The sequence below is a fragment of the Miscanthus floridulus genome, chromosome 9 (assembly GCF_019320115.1).
Source record: "Miscanthus floridulus cultivar M001 chromosome 9, ASM1932011v1, whole genome shotgun sequence".
NCBI classification, from domain to species: domain Eukaryota; kingdom Viridiplantae; phylum Streptophyta; class Magnoliopsida; order Poales; family Poaceae; genus Miscanthus; species Miscanthus floridulus.
The window spans coordinates 4,825,453-4,848,286 of record NC_089588.1 but is presented as its reverse complement, the minus strand read 5'-3'; the positions used below and the strand labels follow the sequence as shown (position 1 = coordinate 4,848,286).

Sequence of the window (22,834 nt, the reverse complement as noted above, 5' to 3'; positions counted from 1 at the left end):
CCATTCGCTGACGTGGCACGCCACGTTGGCTTGCCTAGTCACTGCCCAGCAGGGGCGCCTTCAGTTTTGGCCCAACAACGAAGCCCAGTAAGGAGGAGACTAGGGCAGACCACGGGAGCTGCTCACGAGTCGCGACTCTTCGGCCTTCGTTCCGCTTCCGCCTCCGGCCTCCCGTTCGTACCAGGCACGCGCCGCCGCTCCTGCCTCCCGCCTCCTGCTCCACCCCACGGCGGCGCGGCCCCCGCTTGCCGGCGCCCGGTGGCCGCCGTCGCCCTCGGCCCTCGCAATCAGGCAGGGCCGAGCCTCGCCCCTCGCCCCTCGGCTGCTGCTTGCCGGAGCCCCCTGTCCCTGTGTGAAGGTATTTCTTCAATTCTTCAGTTCTTCTAAGTATTTACTTCAAGTAATCTCTGCTAGTTTTGATTTCAACTGCTAATTTTGAATTTTTGATTCCAATTAGATGAAGAGGACAAGGACTATTGCATCATATTTCTCTTGAGTTGCTAAACAAGAACAGCAAACCATCCATCCTCCATCTCCTCCACCGCCAGATCCAGAGCAAGAGCAAGGAAGCATCCAACCTCCTCCAGCGCCATCTCAAGGTGCAGAGCAAGAGTCAGTAAGTACCAGAGCTAGTGCAGTAGATGTAGATTTGAGCCAACCAATTGTAGAACTAGACCAAACTAGTTTGCCTGCAGCTGCAGTAGAGTTGAGCCAACCTCCAGCAGAAGAAACTAGCAATGAAAATGCTAATTTTGTGGAGGAGGGCGATTCTAATCATGTGCTTGGTCCTGAAGATATTGTTGCAGATCCAGCACTTAGAAAACCCATTGAGGAAATGCATCCAAACATTAGGGATGATGCAAAAAGGGAGCTTTTGGGAACTTTTGTTGAATTGAAATTTTTTGTGGATGCTCATGCCTACAATTTACAAAGAACTTGTTGTATGGCTTGAGCAGCTGATCCATTTTCAGCCTGAAAACAAAAAAAAAAGCCTGAGCCTGTGATGAAACCTTATAAAAAGATATAAAAATATTACTATCTTGTTAGTTTACATTATTAGGAATATTTATCAGACTCCAAATAATAAAAATTGCAATATTTACATTTACATAATTTTGGCAGGTTAATAACCCTGACCTCAGGGAAAAATCAGATCAGACCAGTTTGCCCATGAACCTTTAGTTTTTTTACAGAATTGTGGAAATGGGAATTGAATTTTGGTGCCCTTATCACAAATTAGGCCAAAGTAATGTTAGTTGGTCATCCAGTGGATTTTTACATGAATTGTTGTTTATTGTCTCTATTCCCCAAACAGTTTCTCTGATATTTTAGTTGGAACCTATGATGTTTTTTTTTGGTGTCGTGATCTGCTAAGCATTATAGTAAACACTTGTCAGAGACCACAATAAACTTGTATGCAGTAGATTGCTCTTGTTCCAGACGCATCTACATGATATTGTGTCTCCACTCTACAGAAGTACCTAGATTGTTCCTAATAAGCCCTAGCTAAACCCCTTCATGTTTGAACTCCCAGTTTTATGTTATGTAAGGAAGGCAATGTGGATCTCCACAATGCTATGTTTGATACATAGGCATATTAGCAAAGAGGTCATGCATGATGCATGGCAGATGGCACAAAGATGAACGATATTGAATTATTTATTCAGGTGGTTCATATAGCACCTGAAATGGTAAAGCATTGAGGCATGACCAGTTGACCACTTTGACATGATTTCACAATCAACTTTCGAGACAAAAAGGTTGTCCCTAGTTTGCCTTAGCCATATGAGTTCTGTGCCCAAAAACCAAACTATATGGCTATGTTTGGTGTCATATGTCATGTCTGCTATAGGTTGGTCCATGTCTCTTTCTGACATGCCATGTCCTTGTTTTAATTTTCCACGCTTTACAGTGTTGTATTGAATTATTGCATGGATGAAGTTGGTTAGTAACTGTTTAATGCGTTCTAGATTGATGTAAAGAGATGAAAGTTATCTTACCTGGATGACCATTTTGTCTTTTTAATGCGTTCTCCGATTTTTTTTTATGGAATTTGACCACGAAATGGATATGTAGGGCGGAATTAACATGGGAGATTCTGAGGTATTGACTGTTAGATTTCATTTCAATGGGGAATTTGTTCTTGATGGGTCACAGATGCAATATTGCAATGGGGATTTGGGAGTATCACACATAGATAAGGACAAATTATCAATCCCAGAGCTCAATGGCCATTTGATAGATCACATCACTTTTCAGAGATCTGTTAGGATGTACTGGTTGCCAATTGGTGCAAAGCTAAATAGTGGAATGAGGCTGCTTGTAGATGATAAGTCCTGCCTGGATATGCTTGATGAGATAGGATCTGCAGGTGCTATTGACATATACACTGAACAAATTGAGTTGGACATGAGTGGCAATGAAGAAGGTACAGAGACACAATATGGAGATGAGGACGTCTTTGCCTTATTCAGAGATGAGAACATTATGGATTTGAATGAACAAGAAGGTAACCAATGTGCTGGACAGGATGTGAATATTATGTATTTGGAGGCTCCTACCACTCATGAGGATGGTCAGAATGACGAAAAGGGTGATCAACATGCAGAAAATGAGGAGGAAGAAGAATCAGGAAGTGATTTTGATGCCACAGGATTTACAAGTGATGAAGATGATGAAGTAAGGGAGATGAGAAATAAATACAAACAGTTTATGTCGGCTGCGAGGAAGAGAGGAGATATTCCATTTGACACCCCAATTTTTTTTGATGTTCCTGGAGGTAGTGATGTCAACAATTTTGCTCAAGCCAATGAAGGTGGAGATGGCATTGCATACTTTGATTCAGATCATGATGCATCATATGATGAGGACAATGATGGTGTTTCAAGGAGAAGGAACTGCAGGTTTTCAATATTTGATAGTCATGCTGAGACTCCACATTTTGCTGTGGATATGTGCTTTAGAGGAAGGGATCAATTGAAAGATGCAATAGAAAGGTATGCATTGAAGATGAAGGTAAATATCAGATATCCCAAGAATGATAAGCAGAGGCTTAGGGCTGTATGCATGTGGAAGGGATGTCCCTGGGTTCTCCATGCTTCATACAACTCCAGGACAGATTGGTTTCAGATTGTGACATATAATCCAAATCATGCATGCTGCCCAGAACTTAAAAATAAAAGGTTATCTACAAAAAGAATATGTGACAAGTATGAGAGTACAATCAAAGCTAATCTAGCATGGAAAGCTAGAGCAATGAAGGAGACAGTACAAGAAGACATGGGTGTCGATGTGTCAATCACAATGATTAAGAGGGCAAAGGCAAGGGTTGTCAGGAAGATAATGGATTGTCAGACTGGCGAGTACTCAAAGTTGTTTGACTATGCATTGGAGCTGAAGCAAAGTAATCATGGAACCAGTGTGCATGTTGCTCTAGATCCTGAAGAAACTGACCATGTATTTCAGAGAATGTACATATGTTTGGATGCATGTCGAAGGGGATTCTTGGATGGATGTAGGAGAGTTATTGGGCTTGATGGTTGCTTTCTTAAGGGGCCTATGAAAGGTGAGTTGCTGTCAGCTGTTGGAAGGGATGCCAATAATCAGATTTACCCAATAGCCTGGGCTGTTGTCGAATATGAGAACAAAAATTCATGGGGTTGGTTTCTTGGGCATCTTCAAAAAGATATCTATATCCCTTATGGTGCAGAAGGATGGGTTTTTATAACAGACCAACAAAAGGTAATTGTGACCACAACCTATGACATATATGCCATGGAGATCCTTAAAATTGGATAATAACATTTAGTTTATCTATTAATGCAGGGGCTTTTAAGTGTAGTGAATGAGATGTTTCCATTAGCTGAGCATAGGATGTGTGCACGACACATTTATGCCAACTGGAGGAAAAAACATAGGCTACAAGAGTACCAAAAGAGGTTCTGGAAGATTGCGAAGGCTTCAAATGAGATGTTGTTTAATCATTACAAGAATAAGATCGCCAACAAAACTCCTAGAGGATGGAAAGATTTGCAGAATGCAGACCCCATACATTGGTGCCGAGCTTGGTTCAAGGTTGGATCCAATTGTGAATCTGTTGATAACAACATGAGTGAATCATTTAATAGTTGGATTATAGAAGCAAGGTTTAAGCCTATCTTGACAATGTTGGAGGACATAAGGATCCTTGTGACTAGAAGAATCCAAGAGAATAGGAGCAACAGTGAGAGGTGGTTAATGGAAATATGCCCCAACATCATCAGGAAGGTATGTAAGATCAGGCATAGGACCCAGTACTGTCATGTCTTGTGGAATGGTGAAGCTGGTTTTGAAGTGAGAGATAAAAAATGGAGGTTCACAGTAGATCTCAACAACAGGACATGCTCATGCAGATATTGGCAAGTTTCTAGGATTCCATGCGCACATGCTTGTGCTGCCCTGTTCAAGATGTCTGAAGAGCCTAATAAATATGTGCATATGTGTTTTTCTCTTGAGGCATACAAGAGGACATATCAACATGTCCTGCAACCTGTAGAGCATGAGTCGGCATGGCCTGTGTCCCAAAATCCTAAACCATTGCCTCCTAGAGTGAAAAAGATGCCAGGCCGGCCAAAGAAAAACAGGAGAAAAGATCCTTCAGAGCCAAAGAGATCAAGCACTAAGTCATCAAGAGTTGGTACTAAAATCAAATGTGGTCGGTGTAAAGGGGATGGTCACAACTCCAGAACATGCACTGTGACAATGGTGTTTATTCTTTTATTATCGTGTTATTTGTTTGCTGATTTCAGATGCGCTAACTTTTGGTGTGTAACTGCAGGGAGGCTTGGGGTCACACAATCCTTTACAGCAGCATGCCACCAGTGCAACAAGGCAGGCAAATATCAATCCATTGGCAATGGAACCTGCACAATCCAAGCAACGTAAAGGAAAGCGTCTAGTACCATCTTCAAGTCACACCAATTCATCTGTCAATTCATCCTATCTTCAGGTTAGCAAATTTCAGTGAGGTGATTTAAAAAGACAAAATTTTAGTAAAGTAATTTCTTTCCATTTTTTCAGTCTGGCCATAAGAAACAAAGGGTGTCTTACACAAAATCCAGAGCCATTGCTGAAGCATCCGCAAAGGCAGCTGCTGGTGGAAGTGCATCTATTATAATCGAGACAAGTGCTGGCACGGCTGCTGGGACATCTGCAAAGGCAACCATCAATGTTTCAGGAGGAACCGGCTCAGCCAAAATTCGATCCACTTCAGCTGCCCGTGGAGGAGAAAGCACTCTCGAAAAAGAATAGGAAATGACATAGTGTCATCAGAGAAGAGCATCATGTAGTTTGAGTGCCCAGTGCATGGCACATGTATCATTTGCATTAAGGCATGCCTTGCATTAAACATTGACATGGTCTGTCACTTTGAATGAACAAGGCACTACTTTAATTATTTCGTCTGCCCTAGTCTCCTTACTGGGCTTCGTTGTTGGGCCAAAACTGAAGGCGCCCCTGCTGGACAGTGACTAGGCAAGCCAACGTGGCGTGCCACGTCAGCGAATGGACGAAGTTGGCCCGATTTGGATAGTTCAGGGACTGAATCGGACGTTTTTATAGTTGAGGGACGAAATTGAGCCAAGCACGATAGTTCAGGGACGATTTCGACTATTTTGCCTTTGTGTTATGACCGGCGTCACATATACCAGGCGGAGGCCCATTAGTGGCTGAGCCTGTGCGCTGGTATTAGGGGGCTAACAACCCATATTATCTATTAGTTAGCCTATTTATTAGATATATTCCTTATTTGTGAGAACTATATATATGGCTTGTAAGACATTTGGATAATTAAGCAGAAACAAATCTATTGTTTCCGGCTTCCCCTGGGAGCCGGGAGTTCCTAACCCTAGCCGCCTCTACTGTTCACACGTGAACAGTGCCGTCGTTACTGTAGCTTCACGAGGGTTAGGGCTACAGCCGCAGCCGCCCATCCTCCACCACGGCGTCCAGCCACCGGCAGCGAGGTTCCCAGCCTGCTCCACCTCCCTCTCACCCCTACAGACTCCGTGATCTACGCGGTAGGATCCGTAATCCTATAAGCCTGGTATCAGACTGCTCAGGAACGATGTCGCAATCTCAGCCGACCTCCTCCTTCCCACCACCACCATCTACCTCCACCGCGTCGCTCCAATCTGCGGCCTCCGAGGTCTCGGAAGGCTCGTCGCTGTCTGCTGCGCCGCTCACGCTCGAGTCCTTGGCGTCTGCGATCATCGACATCAACCGCAACATCGCGTCCATGCAGGCGGCGTGGGCGGGACTCGTCCAGCAGCCCTCCCCACCGCCGTTCTCGACGCCGCCGCTGTCCACGGGGGTTACCGCTGTGAGCTCCTAGCCGCTGCTTCCGCCCTCGAGTTTCCCTTATGGGATGCCGGTCTCAGGCCCAGGAGTGCCGCTCAATCTTCTTCGCTGGCCGGCCTCGCCGTCCCCAATTCCATCATGGGCGATGGGCTCGGCCGCTCCTCCGGTCTTCGCCACTACCATCACCCATGCAGCCGCCGTGCCCACGCCGTCATCAGCAGTGCCGCAGGTCCTCTCCGGGGGGTCGACACCTCCCTCCCCGAGGCACCCACAGCAGCGGATCAGTCCGCAATCTTCGGCGCCTAGGCTGCTCCCAAGTTCTACAAACTCAAGTTCCCCACGTATGACGGCTCCGTCGACCCGCTCAATTGGTTGAACCAATATGAGCAATTCTTCTGAGGACAGCAGACGATGGCTTCGCAGCGCACCTGGCTCGCGTCCTATCACATGAAGGGCGCTGCACAAACATGGTACTACGCCCTAGAACAAGACGAGGGCATGCCGCACTGGGAGCGCTTCCGGGAACTCTGCTCCCTCCGCTTTGGGCCGGCTGTACAGGGCACTCGCTTGGCCGAGTTGGCACGTCTGCCGTTCCTCTCCACCGTGCAAGATTACTCCGAGCGCTACAACGCCGTCTTGTGCCATGCCCGTGACCTCTCCCCTCGACAAAAGGCGGAGTTGTACGTGGGCGGGCTCCCGGACCAGATCAAAGTGCATGTGGAGATGCGCACGCCGCGGGACCTCCAATCTGCCATGTACTTGGCTCGGGTGTTTGAACGCTGCGTGGCCGTTCCAGCGCCCCCGGCCCCTCAGCGGGGCAACCATCCTCCTCAACGCCAGGGGCTGCCGCCCCTCCCACGCGCGCCAGGCGCGGCTCCAGTCCCGGGGGGGCGCGCTGCCCCCTCCAGCAGTCGGGCCAGCAGCTGCCAATGCACCGGCTGTGCGTCCGTTCCGCCGCCTCACTCCGGGGGAGATGGCTAAGCACCGCCGACAAAGGGCTTTGTTTTAATTGTGATGAGCCTTATGTTCGCGGCCACGTCTACCAGCGCCTGTTCTACGTGGAGTGCGACGATTTCATCGACGACATCGCGGCTGATGACGCTGCTGCGGTTGCCGTCCACTTGGAGGAACCGGCGGCCCCGGAGCTCGCTGGGGCGAATGCCTTCGTCGTCTCTCTGCATGCTGTTGCAGGGATCAGGCCAGCAAACTCCATGCTCCTGCCGGTCTCCATCCAGGGAGAGCGCTTCCTCGCCCTCCTCGACATTGGGTCCACGCACAACTTCCTCCAGGGTGCTGCCATGCGCCGCCTGGGGCTCTCTCCCTCCGGTGGCGAGGATCTTCGCGTCATGGTCGCTAATGGTGACCGCCTAGCGTGCGCGGGGATCGCTCATGCCGTCCCCATCCGCATCGCTGACGACGACTTCATCATTACGTGCGTTGGTCTGGACCTCGGCGGGTTCGACATCATCCTCGGTTTCGACTTCCTTCGGACGCTGGGACCCATCTTGTGGGACTGCACAGCCCTCACCATGGCGTTCTGGCGTGATGGCCGGCGCGTCACTTGGTAAGGAGTGGGCGGCTCGGCAACGCCTACCGAACAGCAGCGCTCGGCCGCGGCCGCAGTCACCACCGACCCGTCACTGCCCCTGCTAGACAGCCTCCTTCAGCAGCACGACGCCATCTTCGATGAGCCCCGCGGGCTCCCTCCGGCGCGCCCCTACGACCACCGCATTCACCTGCTGTCCGGTACCGCGCCTGTGGCGGTGCGCCCTTACCGCTACCCCCAGCTCTAGAAGGACGAGCTGGAACGTCAGTGTGCGGAGATGCTCGCGCAAGGCATCATTTGACCGAGCACCTCGCCGTTCTCCGCGCCCGTTCTCTTGGTGCGGAAACAAGACAAGTCCTGGTGCTTCTGCATCGACTATCGTGCCCTCAACGCCAAGACCGCCAAGGACAAGTTTCTGATTCCAGTGGTGGACGAGCTGCTTGATGAGCTCCATGGTGCGTGTTTCTTCACCAAGCTGGATTTGCGCTCTGGTTATCACCAGGTGCGCATGCACCCCGACGACATCGCTAAAACAGCGTTCCGCACGCACCATGGCCACTACGAGTTTTTGGTGATGCCGTTCGGTCTCTCCAACGCTCCAGCTACCTTTCAGGCGTTGATGAACGATGTCCTCCGGCCATACTTGCGCAGGTCTGTGCTGGTATTTTTTGATGACATCCTGATCTACAGTTCCTCCTGGGCCGAACACCTGCAACATGTCAACATCGTCCTCCATGCCCTACGAGCGCACAACCTACACCTCAAGCGCTCCAAGTGCTCCTTCGGCGCTGCGTCCGTGGCTTATTTAGGCCATGTTATCTCCAAGGACGGAGTGGCCATGGACGCGGACAAGGTCGCGGCGGTTCGTGCGTGGCCGACCCCATGCTCCGCCCACGGTCTCCGAGGCTTCCTAGGCCTCGCAGGCTACTACAGGAAGTTCATTAAGGATTTCGGCATCATCGCTGCCCCGCTGACATGTCTCTTGCGGCGAGACGCGTTTGCTTGGGACGACGACGCGACCACGGCGTTTGAGGCACTCAAGACCGCCCTCACTACGGGCCCAGTCCTGCAGATGCCTGACTTCGACAGGCTCTTTGTCGTGGATTGCGACGCGTTGGGTGCGGGGTTTGGTGCCGTCCTTCACCAGGGCGCTGGACCCCTCGCCTACTGCAGCCGGCCTTTCGCTGTCCGCCATCTCAAGCTTGCGGCTTATGAGTGCGAACTCATCGGGCTGGTACAAGCCATTCGTCATTGGCGACCGTATTTGTGGGGGCGTCCCTTTCTGGTCCGTACTAATCATTACAGTCTTAAATTTCTGCTTGACCAGCGCTTGTCCACAGTTCCCCAGCATCAGTGGCTCAGCAAGCTTTTCGGCTTCGACTTCGCGGTGGAATATCGCCCGGGCTGCCTTAACACCGTGTCCGACGCGCTGTCCCGGCGTGACGCCGAGGCTGTGGACGCTGCAGCAGGCGCGGGCGCGGCCAGGGCCATCTCGGGGCCGTCCTTCGCCTTCCTAGATGCAGTCCGCAGCGCTACAGCCGACGCCCCGGACGCGCAGCAGCTGCTGCACTGCCTGCACACGGGCGACTTGGCGGCGTCGTGGCGCGTGGACGCCGGGTTGCTGCTGCATGGCCGGCGTATCTTCGTACCCGACGTCGGTGACCTGCGCCACCAAGCCCTACAGCTGGCCCATGCGGCTGGACATGAGGGTGTATAGAAGACTCTCCACCGCCTCCGTGCCGACTTCTACATCCCAGGGGATCGCTCCCTAGTCTAGGACTGGGTGCGCACTTGCGCGACGTGCCAGCGCAACAAGATGGAGGCATGCCAGCCGGCCGGGCTGCTCCAGCCGCTGGAGGTGCCTGACCAAGTCTGGGCCGACATCTCCATGGATTTCATCGAAGGGTGAAGGGTCGAGATGGCGACTAGAGGGGGGGTGAATAGTCCTTTTAAAACTTAATCACATTGGCTAACCGAAACAAATGCGGAATTAAAACTATCGGTCTAGCCAAGACTATACCCCACTATATATGTTCACTAGCACCTTGCAAAGATAACAATTATGCAACAAAGGTGCCGGGCTAGTTAGAGCTCTCCTAAACAATTCTAGGAGCAAGGTTACACAAACCTATGTCACTAGTACTTTAAGCAACAGGGGAGCTCCTACACATGCTAGTAAGCAAAAGCACAAAGCTAACTAAGCTTACTAGCAATGCTCAATAACAAGGCAACCAATGCCTAATTAGAGAGCGCAAATACTTAGCTACACAAACTAAGCAATGTGACTAACAAGGTTACTAAAACCAAATTAGCCACGCAAGGGAGCTACTTCTATGCTACACAAGCAAGAAGGTAATTAGCAAGCTACACAAGCTATCTAATTACAAAAGCAACAACACAAGCGTAATGTATATGAAAGTAAACGCAAGCTTGTGTAACGGAGATGCAAACCAACGGGAAGAACAAGGTTGACACGATGATTTTTCTCCCGAGGTTCACGTGTTTGCCAACACGCTAGTCCCCGTTGTGTCGACCACTCACTTGGTGGTTCGGCGGCTAATTGGCATCACCCGCCAAGCCCGCACGTCGGGCGCCGCAAGAACCTACCCCTTGAGTGAGGGTAGCTCAATGACACGCTTTACTAATGTTGCTCTTCGCGACTCCCGCGGGGCAAGCACAAGTGCCCCTCACAAGCACTTCTCCGGAGCGCCGCACAAGCTTCTTGCGCGCTTCGACGGAGACCACCACCAAGCCGTCTAGGAGGTGGCAACCTCCAAGAGTAACAAGCACCACCGGCTTGCAACTCGATCACCTAGTGCCACTCGATGCAACCTCACGATACAATTACACTAGAATCGCTCACTCACACAATCGAATGATCACTATCAAGTATATGTGTGATGGAGGGCTCCCAAGCACTCACAAGCATGGACACTAAGTCCCTTGAGGTGCTCAGCACCAGCCATGGCCGAGGGCCACTTTTATTTATAGCCCCAAGGGCTAAACTAGCCGTTACCCCTTCACTGGGCAACGGTCGGGCCGACCGGACGCTCCGGTCGTGTTGACCGGACGCTGGACCTCAGCGTCCGGTCGCCCACAGACGGCCACGTGTCCCGGTTCCAACGGTCACTTGACTTGACCGGACGCAACAGCTTTCAACTGACCGAACGCTGAACCCCCAGCGTCCGGTCGTTTCCAGTAAGGTACCGACCTCGACCGGACGCGTCCGGTCACACTTGATCGGACGCAGCCAGCGTCCGGTCACACTCCAGCTTCTGCGTCATCGTACGTCAGCCTGACCGGACGCAGCCTGCCAGCGTCCGGTGCATTCAGATCCAGCGTCCGGTCAGTTGACCGACGCCAGCATCTTCGCGACTAACTCGTTCTCACTTCTAACTTCTTCATCCTTGCTCCAAAGAGCCAACCACCAAAAATTTGCATCCGGCGCAATAGAAAATAGGCATACCATTTTCCTGAAAGCGCAATAGAGAGGGACCCAAAACCCATCTCACCCCTGCAAACACCACCTCCTTTGTAAATGTGCCAACACCACCAAGTGTACACCATCATGTGTATGTGTGTTAGCATTTTCACAATCATTTCCCAAAGGATGTTAGCCACTCAACTTGCCACGCCACTCGATCCCAGCGACAATGCAAAGTTAGATCACTCGAGTGGCACTAGATGACCGATATGCAAACAAGTTTGCTCCTCTTGATAGTACGGCCATCTATCCTAAACCCGGTCATAAACTTCTCTATACACCTATGACCGGTGAAATGAAATGCCCTAGGTTATACCTTTGCCTTGCGCATTCCATTCCATCTCCTCCAATGTCGATGCAACACATGCACCAACACGATCAACAATGATATGATCCACTTCATATCATCACATGATCATATTGGTTCATCGATCTTGACTCTACTTGCTCTTCACCATTGCCATCGTCTATCGGCGCCAAGTCTTGCTCAAGCTTCACCGCCACGCGGTCCATCACTCCAAAGCCTTCGACTTGCCCTTCACGCTTGCAACCGGTCCATCAAGCCAAGTCTTGTCTTGATCTTCTCCACCTTGATCACATGACTCAATGTCATGTCTCATGTGCATTTAAGCTCCTTCATCATCACATGTGTGAGCTTTGCAACATCTCCAAGCCATTTTCACCTTCATGGCATATGTTGCTCATACACATGTACCTGTGGACTAATCACCTGTGTATCTCACATAAACACAATTAGTCCACCTAGGTTGTCACTCAATTACCAAAACCAACAAGGACCTTTCAAAGGGCTGCCCAAGGTTGGCGAGAAATCCGTCATCCTCACCGTCGTCGACTGCTTCTCCAAGTACGCGCATTTTATTGCGCTTGGGCACCCCTACACGGCTACCTCCGTCGCTCGCGCCTTCTTCGACGACGTCGTCCGGCTCCACGGATTTCCCTCGTCGATCGTCAGTGATCGGGACCCCGTGTTCACTGGCCATGTCTGGCGGGATCTCTTCCAGATGGCGGGCGTCAAGCTTCGCATGAGCACCGCCTTTCATCCTCAGACCGACGGCCAGTCGGAGGTGGTCAACAAGGTGATTGCCATGTATCTCCGTTGTGTTATAGGTGACCGGCCAAGGGCGTGGGTGGACTGGCTGTCGTTGGCAGAGTATTGCTACAATACTTCCTTCCACACGGCCCTTCGGATGACTCCCTTCGAGGTGGTGTACGGCCGCCCTCCTCCGCCTATTCTGCCGTACAGGCCGGGGACGGCGAGGACCGACGCCGTCGACAGTCTTCTCCGCGACCGCGATGAGCTACTGGCCGAGGTGCGCCAACGACTCCTCCAGGCGCAGCAACTGTCCAAGAAGTACTACGACGCCGGCCACCGCGATGTGCAGTTCCAGGTGGGCGACTGGGTGTGGCTGCGCCTCCTCCACCGCACCGCACAGTCCCTCGACCCGCGGGCTAAGCGCAAGTTGGGTCCTCGCTATGCTGGTCCGTTCCAGGTGCTGGAACGCATTGGCCGTGTCGCGTACCGCCTCTAGCTGCCTGAGAATGCCCGCATCCACGACGTCTTCCACGTTGGTCTCCTGAAGCCTCACCACGGCGACCCTCCAGCGACCCCGACCAGTCTCCCTCCGGCCATGGATGGCCGGCTGCTTCCTGCTCCGGCGCGGGCTCTCCGTGCGCTTCAGCGCCGTGGTGTGTGGCAGGTGTTGATCCAATGGCACGGCCTCCCTGAAGACGACGCTACGTGGGAAGCCCTCGACGAGTTCCACGACCACTTCCCCGACTTCTAGCTCGAGGACGAGCTGTTTGCGCAGGCGGGGAGAGATGTTATGACCGGCGTCACATATACCAGGCGGAGGCCCATTAGTGGCTGAGCCTGTGCGCCGGCATTAGGGGGCTAACAACCCATATTATCTATTAGTTAGCATATTTATTAGATATATTCCTTATTTGTGAGAACTATATATATATGGCTTGTAAGACATTTGGATAATTAAGCAGAAACAAATGTATTGTTTCCGGCTTCCCCTGGGAGCCGGGAGTTCCTAACCCTAGCCGCCTCTACTGTTCACGCGTGAACAGTGCCGTCGTTACTGTAGCTACACGAGGGTTAGGGCTGCAGCCGCAGCCGCCCATCCTCCACCACGGCGTCCAGCCGCCGGCAGCGAGGTTCCCAGCCTGCTCCACCTCCCTCTCACCCCTACAGACTCCGTGATCTACGCGGTAGGATCCGTAATCCTATCAGTTTGGCAGCCTAATCCACATATTCAGCTCCAATTATATTTTCAGTTATTGCATCGCTATATTTCTTTATATCTGTTTTTCTGTGTTTCTGATAGCTCTTTGTTGATGGAATGGAAGATCAAGATGAGTGCATAGATGGTGAAAACAGAGGTATTGGTTTGTTTTTTTCACATCCTTGCCTTTTCTCACTATCTTGCATTCCTTCATGGTTGTTCAATAGTGAGTGCATGAAACATCGCAGTGTTTTTGAATTTGTAGCGGCCAAGAAATTAGTGCCTCTATGTCAGTGCTTGCTATAGAAGTAAGAATGACAATATATCTATGTTATTTTTGGGATCCTGCTAATTTTATCTGTTTATTACCTTCTTGTGCTCCATATGGTTTCATGATAGTTTATGGAGGATACAACTGTTCGCGCATGTGCTTTTCCCTTTTCTTATTGGAGTGTGTGGTGATCCACTCTCTGTTTTAGGCAACATACATTGTTAATATGCTATCTGTGTTCCTGCAGGGCAAGATTTCTAACACCAGAGGGACAATGTTCCCCTGTTGCACATTGGGCAGAAAACTAGCTCCTAGCGTAGCTCTTATTTTTTGGTTAGCTCCTGTCTACACTTCATTTTCATTTGTTATTTACTTATGTTTGACAATGGCCAAAAAGCCAGAAATGACAATTATGTTACCCATCTGTTGTCTACTGCAGCCTGCAGGGAGCCGCATCAGTGTCCTGAGTGTTTTCCTGTCCTGCCTGGAAAAGGCCGAAGTGAATTTTGCACCTTAAGGAAAGCTGTCGTTTACTCTACTTTGTTGATCCCTTTATCATGCCCAGCTGGCCGTCTTCTTTGATAAACAAGGTCAGCCCATGCTTATGTGTGTAAGATATAGATAAAATATGTCTCATCGCTAGATTGTACGCAGTTTGCATGATCATGAGACTATGAGAGCATTTATGTTGTGAAATTCTGCCATCATCTTTCACCGTTTCACGTTCAGGTGAAGTAGCGTGTCTGATTTCATAACTTGTTGCAGAGGAGCACAATTTCTGGTTGTATGTGATAGCACAAAAGAGGACCATTGTTACAGCCTCATCCATCTCTCAGCCGGCCCCCGTGTCCTCTCCCGTAGGCGCCTCGAGGGTGACTACGTCGCCGTTGCGTAAGCGCCCCCGCGCGGCCTCTCTCCGACCGCCGCCGCCATTCTCCGGTGACCGGCAGCGGCGGCCCACTGCGGTGCCAAACAAGGCGTCTGCTCGCGACCACTCCCCTCCCTCTGCCTCTGCCTCTCCTTCCCCTCCTCTCCCTCGCGTCTGCCACAGCTGCCGGGTCCGGCTTCACCGTGCATCGATCCGCCGCCCCCGCTTGTGGATCCAGCCCTCTCGGAATGGATCTATGCCCCTGGCGTGCGGGCGGCGATTGCTGCGGCCTGTGCCGCGCGGGGCCAACGTGCGAGTCCCTTGTCACCGCCTCACCGGAAGCGCAGTGGTTCGTGTGACACGCGTCGCTGGTGTCCTACCTAGTTGGCGGCGGCACGGCGGGCTGCCCGCTGGCCACGACGCTTTTCAGAGTACTCGCGCGTGCTCCTCCTGGATCGTGGTGGCCAGCCCTACGGCAGCCGCAACGTGTCGAGCGAGGACCACCTCGCGGATGCGTCCCCACTGCCCCCCGAGCTGCAGTTCGTCTTCGAGGGCGGCGGCGTCAGCGCCCGCGCGCACGTGGTCGGCGCCGGGAGATGCCTCAACGCCGGCTTCTACACCCGCGCGCCTAGCCGCTGCTGGATCCCTACCGGCGTCGTCGGGGTCTGTGGCCTTGCTCGCGACTGCGGCTGTCCCCCAGTGCTCCGGCATGCGGATCTCCGTCGACCTTGGTGCTCCCCAGCTACGCTCCCTCCCGGTGGCAGATCTGGTGGTTGGTGGCCGTTGTGGTCGTCCCCTCGCCAGATCTGCGTGGATTCACAGCTTGGCTGCCTTGGCGAAAGGCTTGCTCGGCTTGCTGCTGGTGCCGGCGACGGTGGCGTCCTCGGACGGTCATGCTTCGTCTTGGAGGCGTCGCTGAAGAACCATTACCTGCCAGAACTGTCCTGCGGATCTGAGGTTACGGGTGGTTTAGGCTTTGAGCCTCTCTACAGTGGTGGTTTCTGGACGAAAACCCTGCTCGGCCTCCAGCCATCGCCGTTGGCGTTGGCGTCATGTTCCTCCCCGCGGGGGTCGTCGCTGTCCGTTGCTTGCCGTGTCACCCGCCAGCGTTGGGTCTCCTTAATGTGCCTGTGTGTACGTGTGTTTATTGTCGGTCTTCGCAAGGTTTTAAATAGCCGGTTATGTCATTTAGCTTTCTATGTCCGAAAATAAGCTATAGTCAGCTATAGCGGCAGCTAAAGGCTAACTTGTACATAGAATAATTTAGCTAAATCATTCTCAAACAGCTATAGCCGAAGATAGCGAAAGCTATAGCTGGAGATTTAAAATATTGGTCTTCGCTCGTATACTTCTCTGAGCCCGCCCCGTATAACCATCTATATGACTACTGCTATATGCTCGGCGTCCTGACCAGAGTGACCAGGCTCGTATTCTTTGTTTCACTCATTTTTATTAAAAAAAACAAAGGCAGTGAAGGTACACCACACTATAGTACGTACACAGTTGCCTAATAAATAAAAAACAAAGCAAAAATGAAAGAGAGCAAAAGCACATCATCATTCTCCATATTACAGGATCGATCCTGATGAAAGCTTCTTCTTCTCCCGTAATAAAGCCTCACAGAAAATCAGTGACTTTGATCAAAGCGAGGACAATCTTGGCGAGTTTGAACGCGTTAACGTCCTCCGCCGTCACCGGCGACGGCGCGTTGTTCCTCACGAACCCGTCCTCGCACTCCTTGGCCGCGCTCGCCGATCTCTCCAGCGACGAGACCGCCTCGTCGTTCCTCCCGTCCTCGATGGCTAGGGGTGATAGGTTGTAACCACTGAGGAATGTAGGGCACCTCGGATATATTAGTTGAGTTGCCTTGCAGCTATGAGATCTGAATAATCACAAAGCAAAAATGGCACATGCAAGTCAGGTTTTCCAAAATACCTTATTTCATAAGCTAGATACACTGTGCACCAGTCAATGTAGGGGGGCACATGCCTTTCCCTGTGTAAGTCCTAATGTCCTAGTTTCATGAGCTACCAGCATACTCCATCTATATTCACTTTGTTCCACTTATGAATCCTAGTTCAAGTAAGCCACACCGAAATAGCTAGATCATGAAATTTCGAAATTTTATTCCATTTCTCTGACACCGTGATTGTACAGCATTATAGAACCATAGTATCATGACTGTATGGGAAAGCCAATAAACAGTACAAATAGTTGGTCAATCAAGGGCTTGAGGCTCGCAAACATTGACAACTACCATTCAAGATAACACAAGACTATGAGACATTTTCGAGCAACCATGAAGTCAGGAACTGATTCAAGAACTACGAGACATGTTCAAGCAAGTTCCATGGCATCAAGATCACTAAGTCGACAAGTCACCAAACACCCATGTTCATAGCTCAGAATCTTCTGTCAGGGAACTAAAAATTTTCATGCGCCAAAAATCATGAACAAGCTGCACTGGAAGTCTGGAACACATGTTTCTTTCATAGATTCATGAATAGAAGCTAATTTTGCTCACCTCTTATCTTAGTGCTTGATGTTTTATCCCACTTTATGTCCTTGATAAGTTCTGTCTTCAATTCTTCAAAAAGAAGCACGGTCAAATAGGTAATAGTACAACATTTGAAAATACTCTCTCCAGATTGCAAACAAACGACTATGCCAACCCACAGACCCCCACAGTTAGAAAACTGAATATTTGAGCTGTTCTAATAACTTCTTTATTTGCCAGGCCGTGATTTTTTATTACTGTAGCATTTGTACTTTAGAGAGACATTTATTTATTTATATCATCAGTCAAGGCAAGTGAGGCAGGTTAGCAATGAAGAGCAATAAGGGGCTATTTGGATCCAGAGGGCTAACAGTAGTGGTAGAGATTTTTTTTTTGAATGTCACCGGGTAGAGAATTCAAATGAGTGATAACAAAACATAACTTTTACTGTCTCATCATCACATATCTTGATCCCCTGCACTGCCTATCCAAATCCAAATGCCACCAAAGGTGGGGAGGATGAAGAACATAAGGGCTAGGAACATTCAGTGCAAAGCACACAGAACTGCAGGCGCTGATCCAGTAAAGGACATGGGTGTGCACATGTACGCATAATAATCTTTGAAAGGGGTCGAAGTTAGCAGGCATAATACATGTACACTAATGTAATTAGATCAGATCCGAATACAAACAACCAATCAGCTTAAGTTAGGGTTGGATTTTTGGTTTCGCATAGCAGGAAGAGGTTGGCACACCTGGTGGCAGCAGCGAGCGAGGGTGTAGGAGGCGTTGAAGAAGCTGGGGTCCGCCGCGATGTAGTCCTCAGAGCAGTTGCAGAGCACGAGGGCGAGCTGGATGTTGCTGCTCGACGGGATGCGGCCGCTCCTCGCCGGCCGTTCCTAGAGCTCCCGCCGAGCGGGCGGAGGCCTGAGGCTGAGCGGGCCCTAGGGTTCCGGCCGAGGCCCGAGGCTTCGCTGGTGGCAGGGCAGGGGCAGGGGCAGGGGCAGGGCGGGTGCGGGTGGTGACGTTGGCGTAGGGCGGGCGCGGGCGGCGGCGGCGGCGCGACGAGCTACGGCGAACGAGGGGGGCGAGGGAGATCGGGCGGTTTTTGTTTTGGATCGTGCGGGAGAGCGAGGGAGCACCGGGGGACTTTTCACGCGGGGGACTTCCACGTTATTTGCCGTGGCATTTTCTAATAGGCGTCCAGGTGGGTCCCGCGGCGAGTGGTATTTGCAGGGAAAGGGAGGGAGCGAGCGCCGGGGGGAACCGTGCGAGGGAGCGTGGGATCGCACGTAGACATACCGACGACCCGACGTTGGATTGTCGCACCAAAACCGTGTAACACCCTAGATGTTTGGCTTCTACTAATTGCATTTCGTTTCATAAACATGTGCATCATCTGCCTCATCATGCCATGGTCCCTGAAACATACATATGAAACATTCGCATATTCTGTTTGTTTCGTACTTGATTGCTTGTGAATGGTAGTAGTGCAACATATGAATGCAACATGAATTTCTCATATCTTGAAGCATGGCAACATGGTAGTAATGTGACAAGTATAGGATAACAACAAGGTCATGCAACATGTGAAACATTGTACTGAAACATATGAATGAATTGCTTGTTTTAATTTCTGTATCACATGTGATCATTAGAAGTGGTATAACAATTTTGTAAAATGGTTGATCATGGTCTATTACACCTTAACTACACTTAGGTTACTTGTTGGGACATTGTTCATGTAGATCAAAATGACCAAAATGTCCTCAAGTGAAGGCTTGACTAGAATTGACCCTAGGAGTCTCACTGTTTGACTGATTCAAAAGTCCAACTTAGAGACTTTGCATGGCTGTGCACTCTTTACCAAAGTTGTAGCTAATTTATTAAGGAACAAAAGTTGTTTTATGGCCAACTCATGAAAATGTGTGGAACATGGTCAAACATGGCCCACAAGTCAGAATTTCATGCTGATTTCACTGAAAAATTTGTCTAAGTCTTAAACTGCATTTTCAGTTGGATCAGGCCAACTTGGGCTTCATATAACTGCTGATCCATGGCGAATTAGGGAATGGTCCTTGAAAAGAAAATGTAGCTGGATGGTACCTCTACATTTTTCATGTACACCGTTTCTGCAAAGCATCATTGGATTAGCCGTAGTAAAGCATTGAATTCGCGCTGTCAGGCGATTCAAGTCGACCGAATGTGCGCTATAGTGTCTGACCGAGTTCAGACAACAGACGCCGCATGGGTGACACACGTCGCTGGACCTCTGATCGCGCGGCCACGCGCCGTGGCTGGCCTAACGCCGCTGCCGTTGTCCTCCACTTCAAGCCAGCGCCTTGCCACTCGCCCGTGCACTCGCCATTTCACCCTGCCCTCTCCTTCCTCCGCGCGCGCACGGCGACCGGGACACCGTGACGCCGCCGAGCCAAATCCACCATCACCGAGCTCCATTAACCGATTCATCCAACCCACAGCCCCGTCGTGAACCTCTCTACGCCTGAGACACCATCGCCACTCCATTTTTTGCCTCAGGTAGATCTCCTCGTGAGCGCGGCTCCACCGGGTCACCATGACCGCCGCCGGCAGAGCTCGCACCTGGCTGTGCTGCTCGTGCTCCTTATCGCCCCTTCTCTCCCTTGCGCTAGCCTCTGGGTGGGACACGGAAGCTCGTTGAGTGTGCCACTAGGGCCATGACGTCGTAGCTTCGCCGGAGCCGGCCGTGCCGTGGCCGAGCGCCACCGTGGCCATCGCCACCCCTCCTAGTTGCGTCAATAGCTGCGAATAAGGGTTCCCCTAGGTCCGCTAGGGTGAGGCGAACCCGTAGGCACCATTGGTCTCGCCGGAGAAGCCACCGACGGCGAGTCCCGCCGTCGTCTTCCTCCGTCCCCTGTTTCCCTCGCTGACACGCGGGTCCTCCCTGTCAGCCGCCGAGGCTCAGGCGGGAGCCCAGCGTGGGCTACGTCGCGTCTTGGGCCGCGCTAGTGCGCTTCGCGGGCCGCCGTTCCTTCGGGCCGGCCCAACCGTGGCTGAAATTGTTTCTTATTTTGTTTTGCCTTATTATTTCACAAGCTTTGTATTGATATTCAAAAATCTATATTGCCTAGTATATAGATCCAAATGCTATGGTTCTAATTTTGTTGAGTTCCTAGTATTGTCTAGTATTTAATAAAAATATTATATGAGCACATGTTTTAGAAATTCTGAATGAATTAAATAGGACTTTGAAATGTGTTTTTAGATGCATGCAAACTTGTTTGAATTTTATCTTGAGTTTCTGTGGTCCAAAAATTATGAAATTTTGTGGGTGATCTTTTATTGCTTAGTAGAATCTTTGGTTAAAATTTCAGAGCTAGTGCATGTATAGTTTTTGAGTTATAGAATTTCTTTTTATCAATGTATGGATCTTTTGTGAATTTTCATAATTTTTTTATAGATCCAGTATAGGTAAAATTTGGTGAGTAAGGTTCTTATGCTAGAATGATGCTAGGAAAAATGTGAAATCTGTTGCTTGACACTTTTCATTAAGGTTTTCTAATTATGCTAAAATTAGACATGCCACCTGTTATTTTGGGATACAGCAAGTTCTTCTTGCTCAATGGCTTTGAAATTTTTATGGTAGTTTATGTGAAGCATGAGATAGCTACAGTAATTTTTGTAGATTTTTATGAATAGTTTTACTATATATTGCTTAAATCACTTAATTAACTAAATAAATTGGAAAAGGATATTAAATAATTTATTTAGAAGTTGGCATTATACTTTCTGATGTTACTTAGGTATGAAAAACAAGTCGGTAAACTTGGTTTGATCAAATTATGCTTTTGCATCATCATTAAATAATTAATTTAGTAACCCTGTCATTCCTGGACAGATTCTAGGTTTGCTGGAAATTGATTTGGTTAACATCAGAATCATGCTTTGCTGTTTACCATTGATTTGTAGAAAATTTCATAAGCTTTCCAGAATGTCCTCATGCAAGTCATTTGGAATTGTAGAACTTTAGTTGTGATTGAATTACGGGACTACTAGTATGCATATGAAACTTTAAATGTTAAATTATGTATACCTTTACTATTTCTAAGTTGTGGTAATGTTCCTAGGTGTTAGGCCCTTAACTGAAGATGAGCATCTTTATCTTAGGTTATGCAAGTTAGGTAAGTTGATCTTGTTCTTTAAGTTAAGTTAGATACATGCTTAAAGTGATTTGAATAGAGCTATTTTACTCGGTAAACGAGTGTCCAGTGATACTTTCGTAAACACTCACTGTGATTCATTCATCATTGAGCATCATGTCATTTCTTATGCATCCATGATATTTATCTCGTGCATCGGCATGCAATAGGTGTACCGGAGGGAGTAACACTGCTGGAATTCGAGGAACCGAGCGAGCAGCAGCAGCGGACACAGGAGATTCAGGAGGAGCAGCCTTCAGAAGAAGTGCCAGACGAGGTCGCCGTTGAGTGCCCGGATCACCGTCCTTGCAACTTTGTGAAAGGCAAGCCCCGGAGCATATTAAGCCTCCTAATTTCCGAAATGCAGTTACAGTATTATTATTACATATATTGTTGCATTAAGTTTAGGTGTTGGATGCAAACACTTGCTGCATTGGTTATCCGATCCTTGTCCAGATATTGTTACCCTGAATCCTATGTAGCTTAGGCTCGTGTAGTGCTTAGCCCTGCTTAAAAACGGTAGAAGTCAGGTGATTTCCTGTCACCTACGAGATATAGGAAGATACATGTGGCACGGTTGGCTATATTTGCTATCGTGGAAAAGAACCAATCTTAATTTGAAATGAAGACCGGACGGAGGCTTGCCGGTTTGCAGTGACTCCGTCTGTGTCGCTTAAGGACTGATTCTTGGAGCCTTTCCTGTTCATGTTGAACGCATGCCTCTCTCTTAGTTGACCGTGTCCGATGACCAACCGCGAAGCCGAGTAGCTCAACTCAGGCCGGGAGTCGATAAGTATAAAGTACGCCTCGGAAGGGAGCCGTAGGCGTGAGTGTAAGGGCAGGTGATTTAAAAGTCCTGATCGTCCTGGCAGAAGGGTAATCCCTGAGAGCGCTGGCGCTGATCGAACCCGCGAATTTGGTTTCTGAGTTGTACCAAAGGTAACACACGGCTACCCTTGCTAAGTATGCCAGGGTGAGAGTTAGGAATACCCCCTCAGCTGAGTTGTAATTCGATTCGAGTCGCCATCTCTCCCGGTTAGTGAGAACTTGACGGGCTTATCTCCAATGTAGATACACTTAATAACTTAATGGTTCGGAAATGATGATATGATGATGACAGCCTTATGATACCTGCTATGGTTAATATTGTTTGCTCCTAATAAGTGAGTGCTCTAGTACAGGTGCTAATCTAGTGGACAGGTAAATAATGATAAGCTTGATGCTAAGTTTAAATTGGTTACTATAATCATAAGCTCTTTTATGCAACTGTGTCAAGCTAGCCCACCTGAAAAGCCTTGCATGATCCTTGGTGTCTTTTATTTCTGGTTTTGACGGGTAAGTCTAGCTGAGTACCTTCTCGTACTCAGGGTTTATCTCCCACCTGTTGCAGATGACCAGTTCT

General features: G+C 49.7%; 1 protein-coding gene and 1 long non-coding RNA gene across 2 annotated transcripts; both read left to right on the top strand.

Moving 5' to 3' along the window:
- The first annotated feature begins 2,088 nt into the window (after positions 1-2,088).
- Positions 2,089-5,289, top strand: LOC136479115 (uncharacterized). The gene is made up of 4 exons (XM_066477085.1): positions 2,089-3,741; positions 3,826-4,743; positions 4,847-4,987; positions 5,059-5,289. The coding sequence occupies exons 1-4, from the start codon at positions 2,089-2,091 to the stop codon at positions 5,287-5,289; spliced, it is 2,943 nt and encodes a 980-aa protein (XP_066333182.1).
- An 8,332-nt stretch (positions 5,290-13,621) lies between these two features.
- LOC136483329 (uncharacterized) lies at positions 13,622-14,723 on the top strand. The gene is made up of 4 exons (XR_010765417.1): positions 13,622-13,775; positions 14,137-14,222; positions 14,329-14,479; positions 14,655-14,723. It is a non-coding gene; the product is annotated as an uncharacterized lncRNA (long non-coding RNA).
- Positions 14,724-22,834: the final 8,111 nt, after the last annotated feature.

Bases quoted from the DNA above. Each gene is read 5' to 3' on its own strand.
- LOC136479115 (XM_066477085.1), top strand. From the start codon at position 2,089: ATGGGAGATTCTGAGGTATTGACTGTTAGATTTCATTTCAATGGGGAA. The intron at 4,744-4,846 runs GTGTTTATTCTT...AATCCTTTACAG, and splicing joins GAACATGCACTGTGACAATG to CAGCATGCCACCAGTGCAAC. The intron at 4,988-5,058 runs GTTAGCAAATTT...CCATTTTTTCAG, and splicing joins TCAATTCATCCTATCTTCAG to TCTGGCCATAAGAAACAAAG.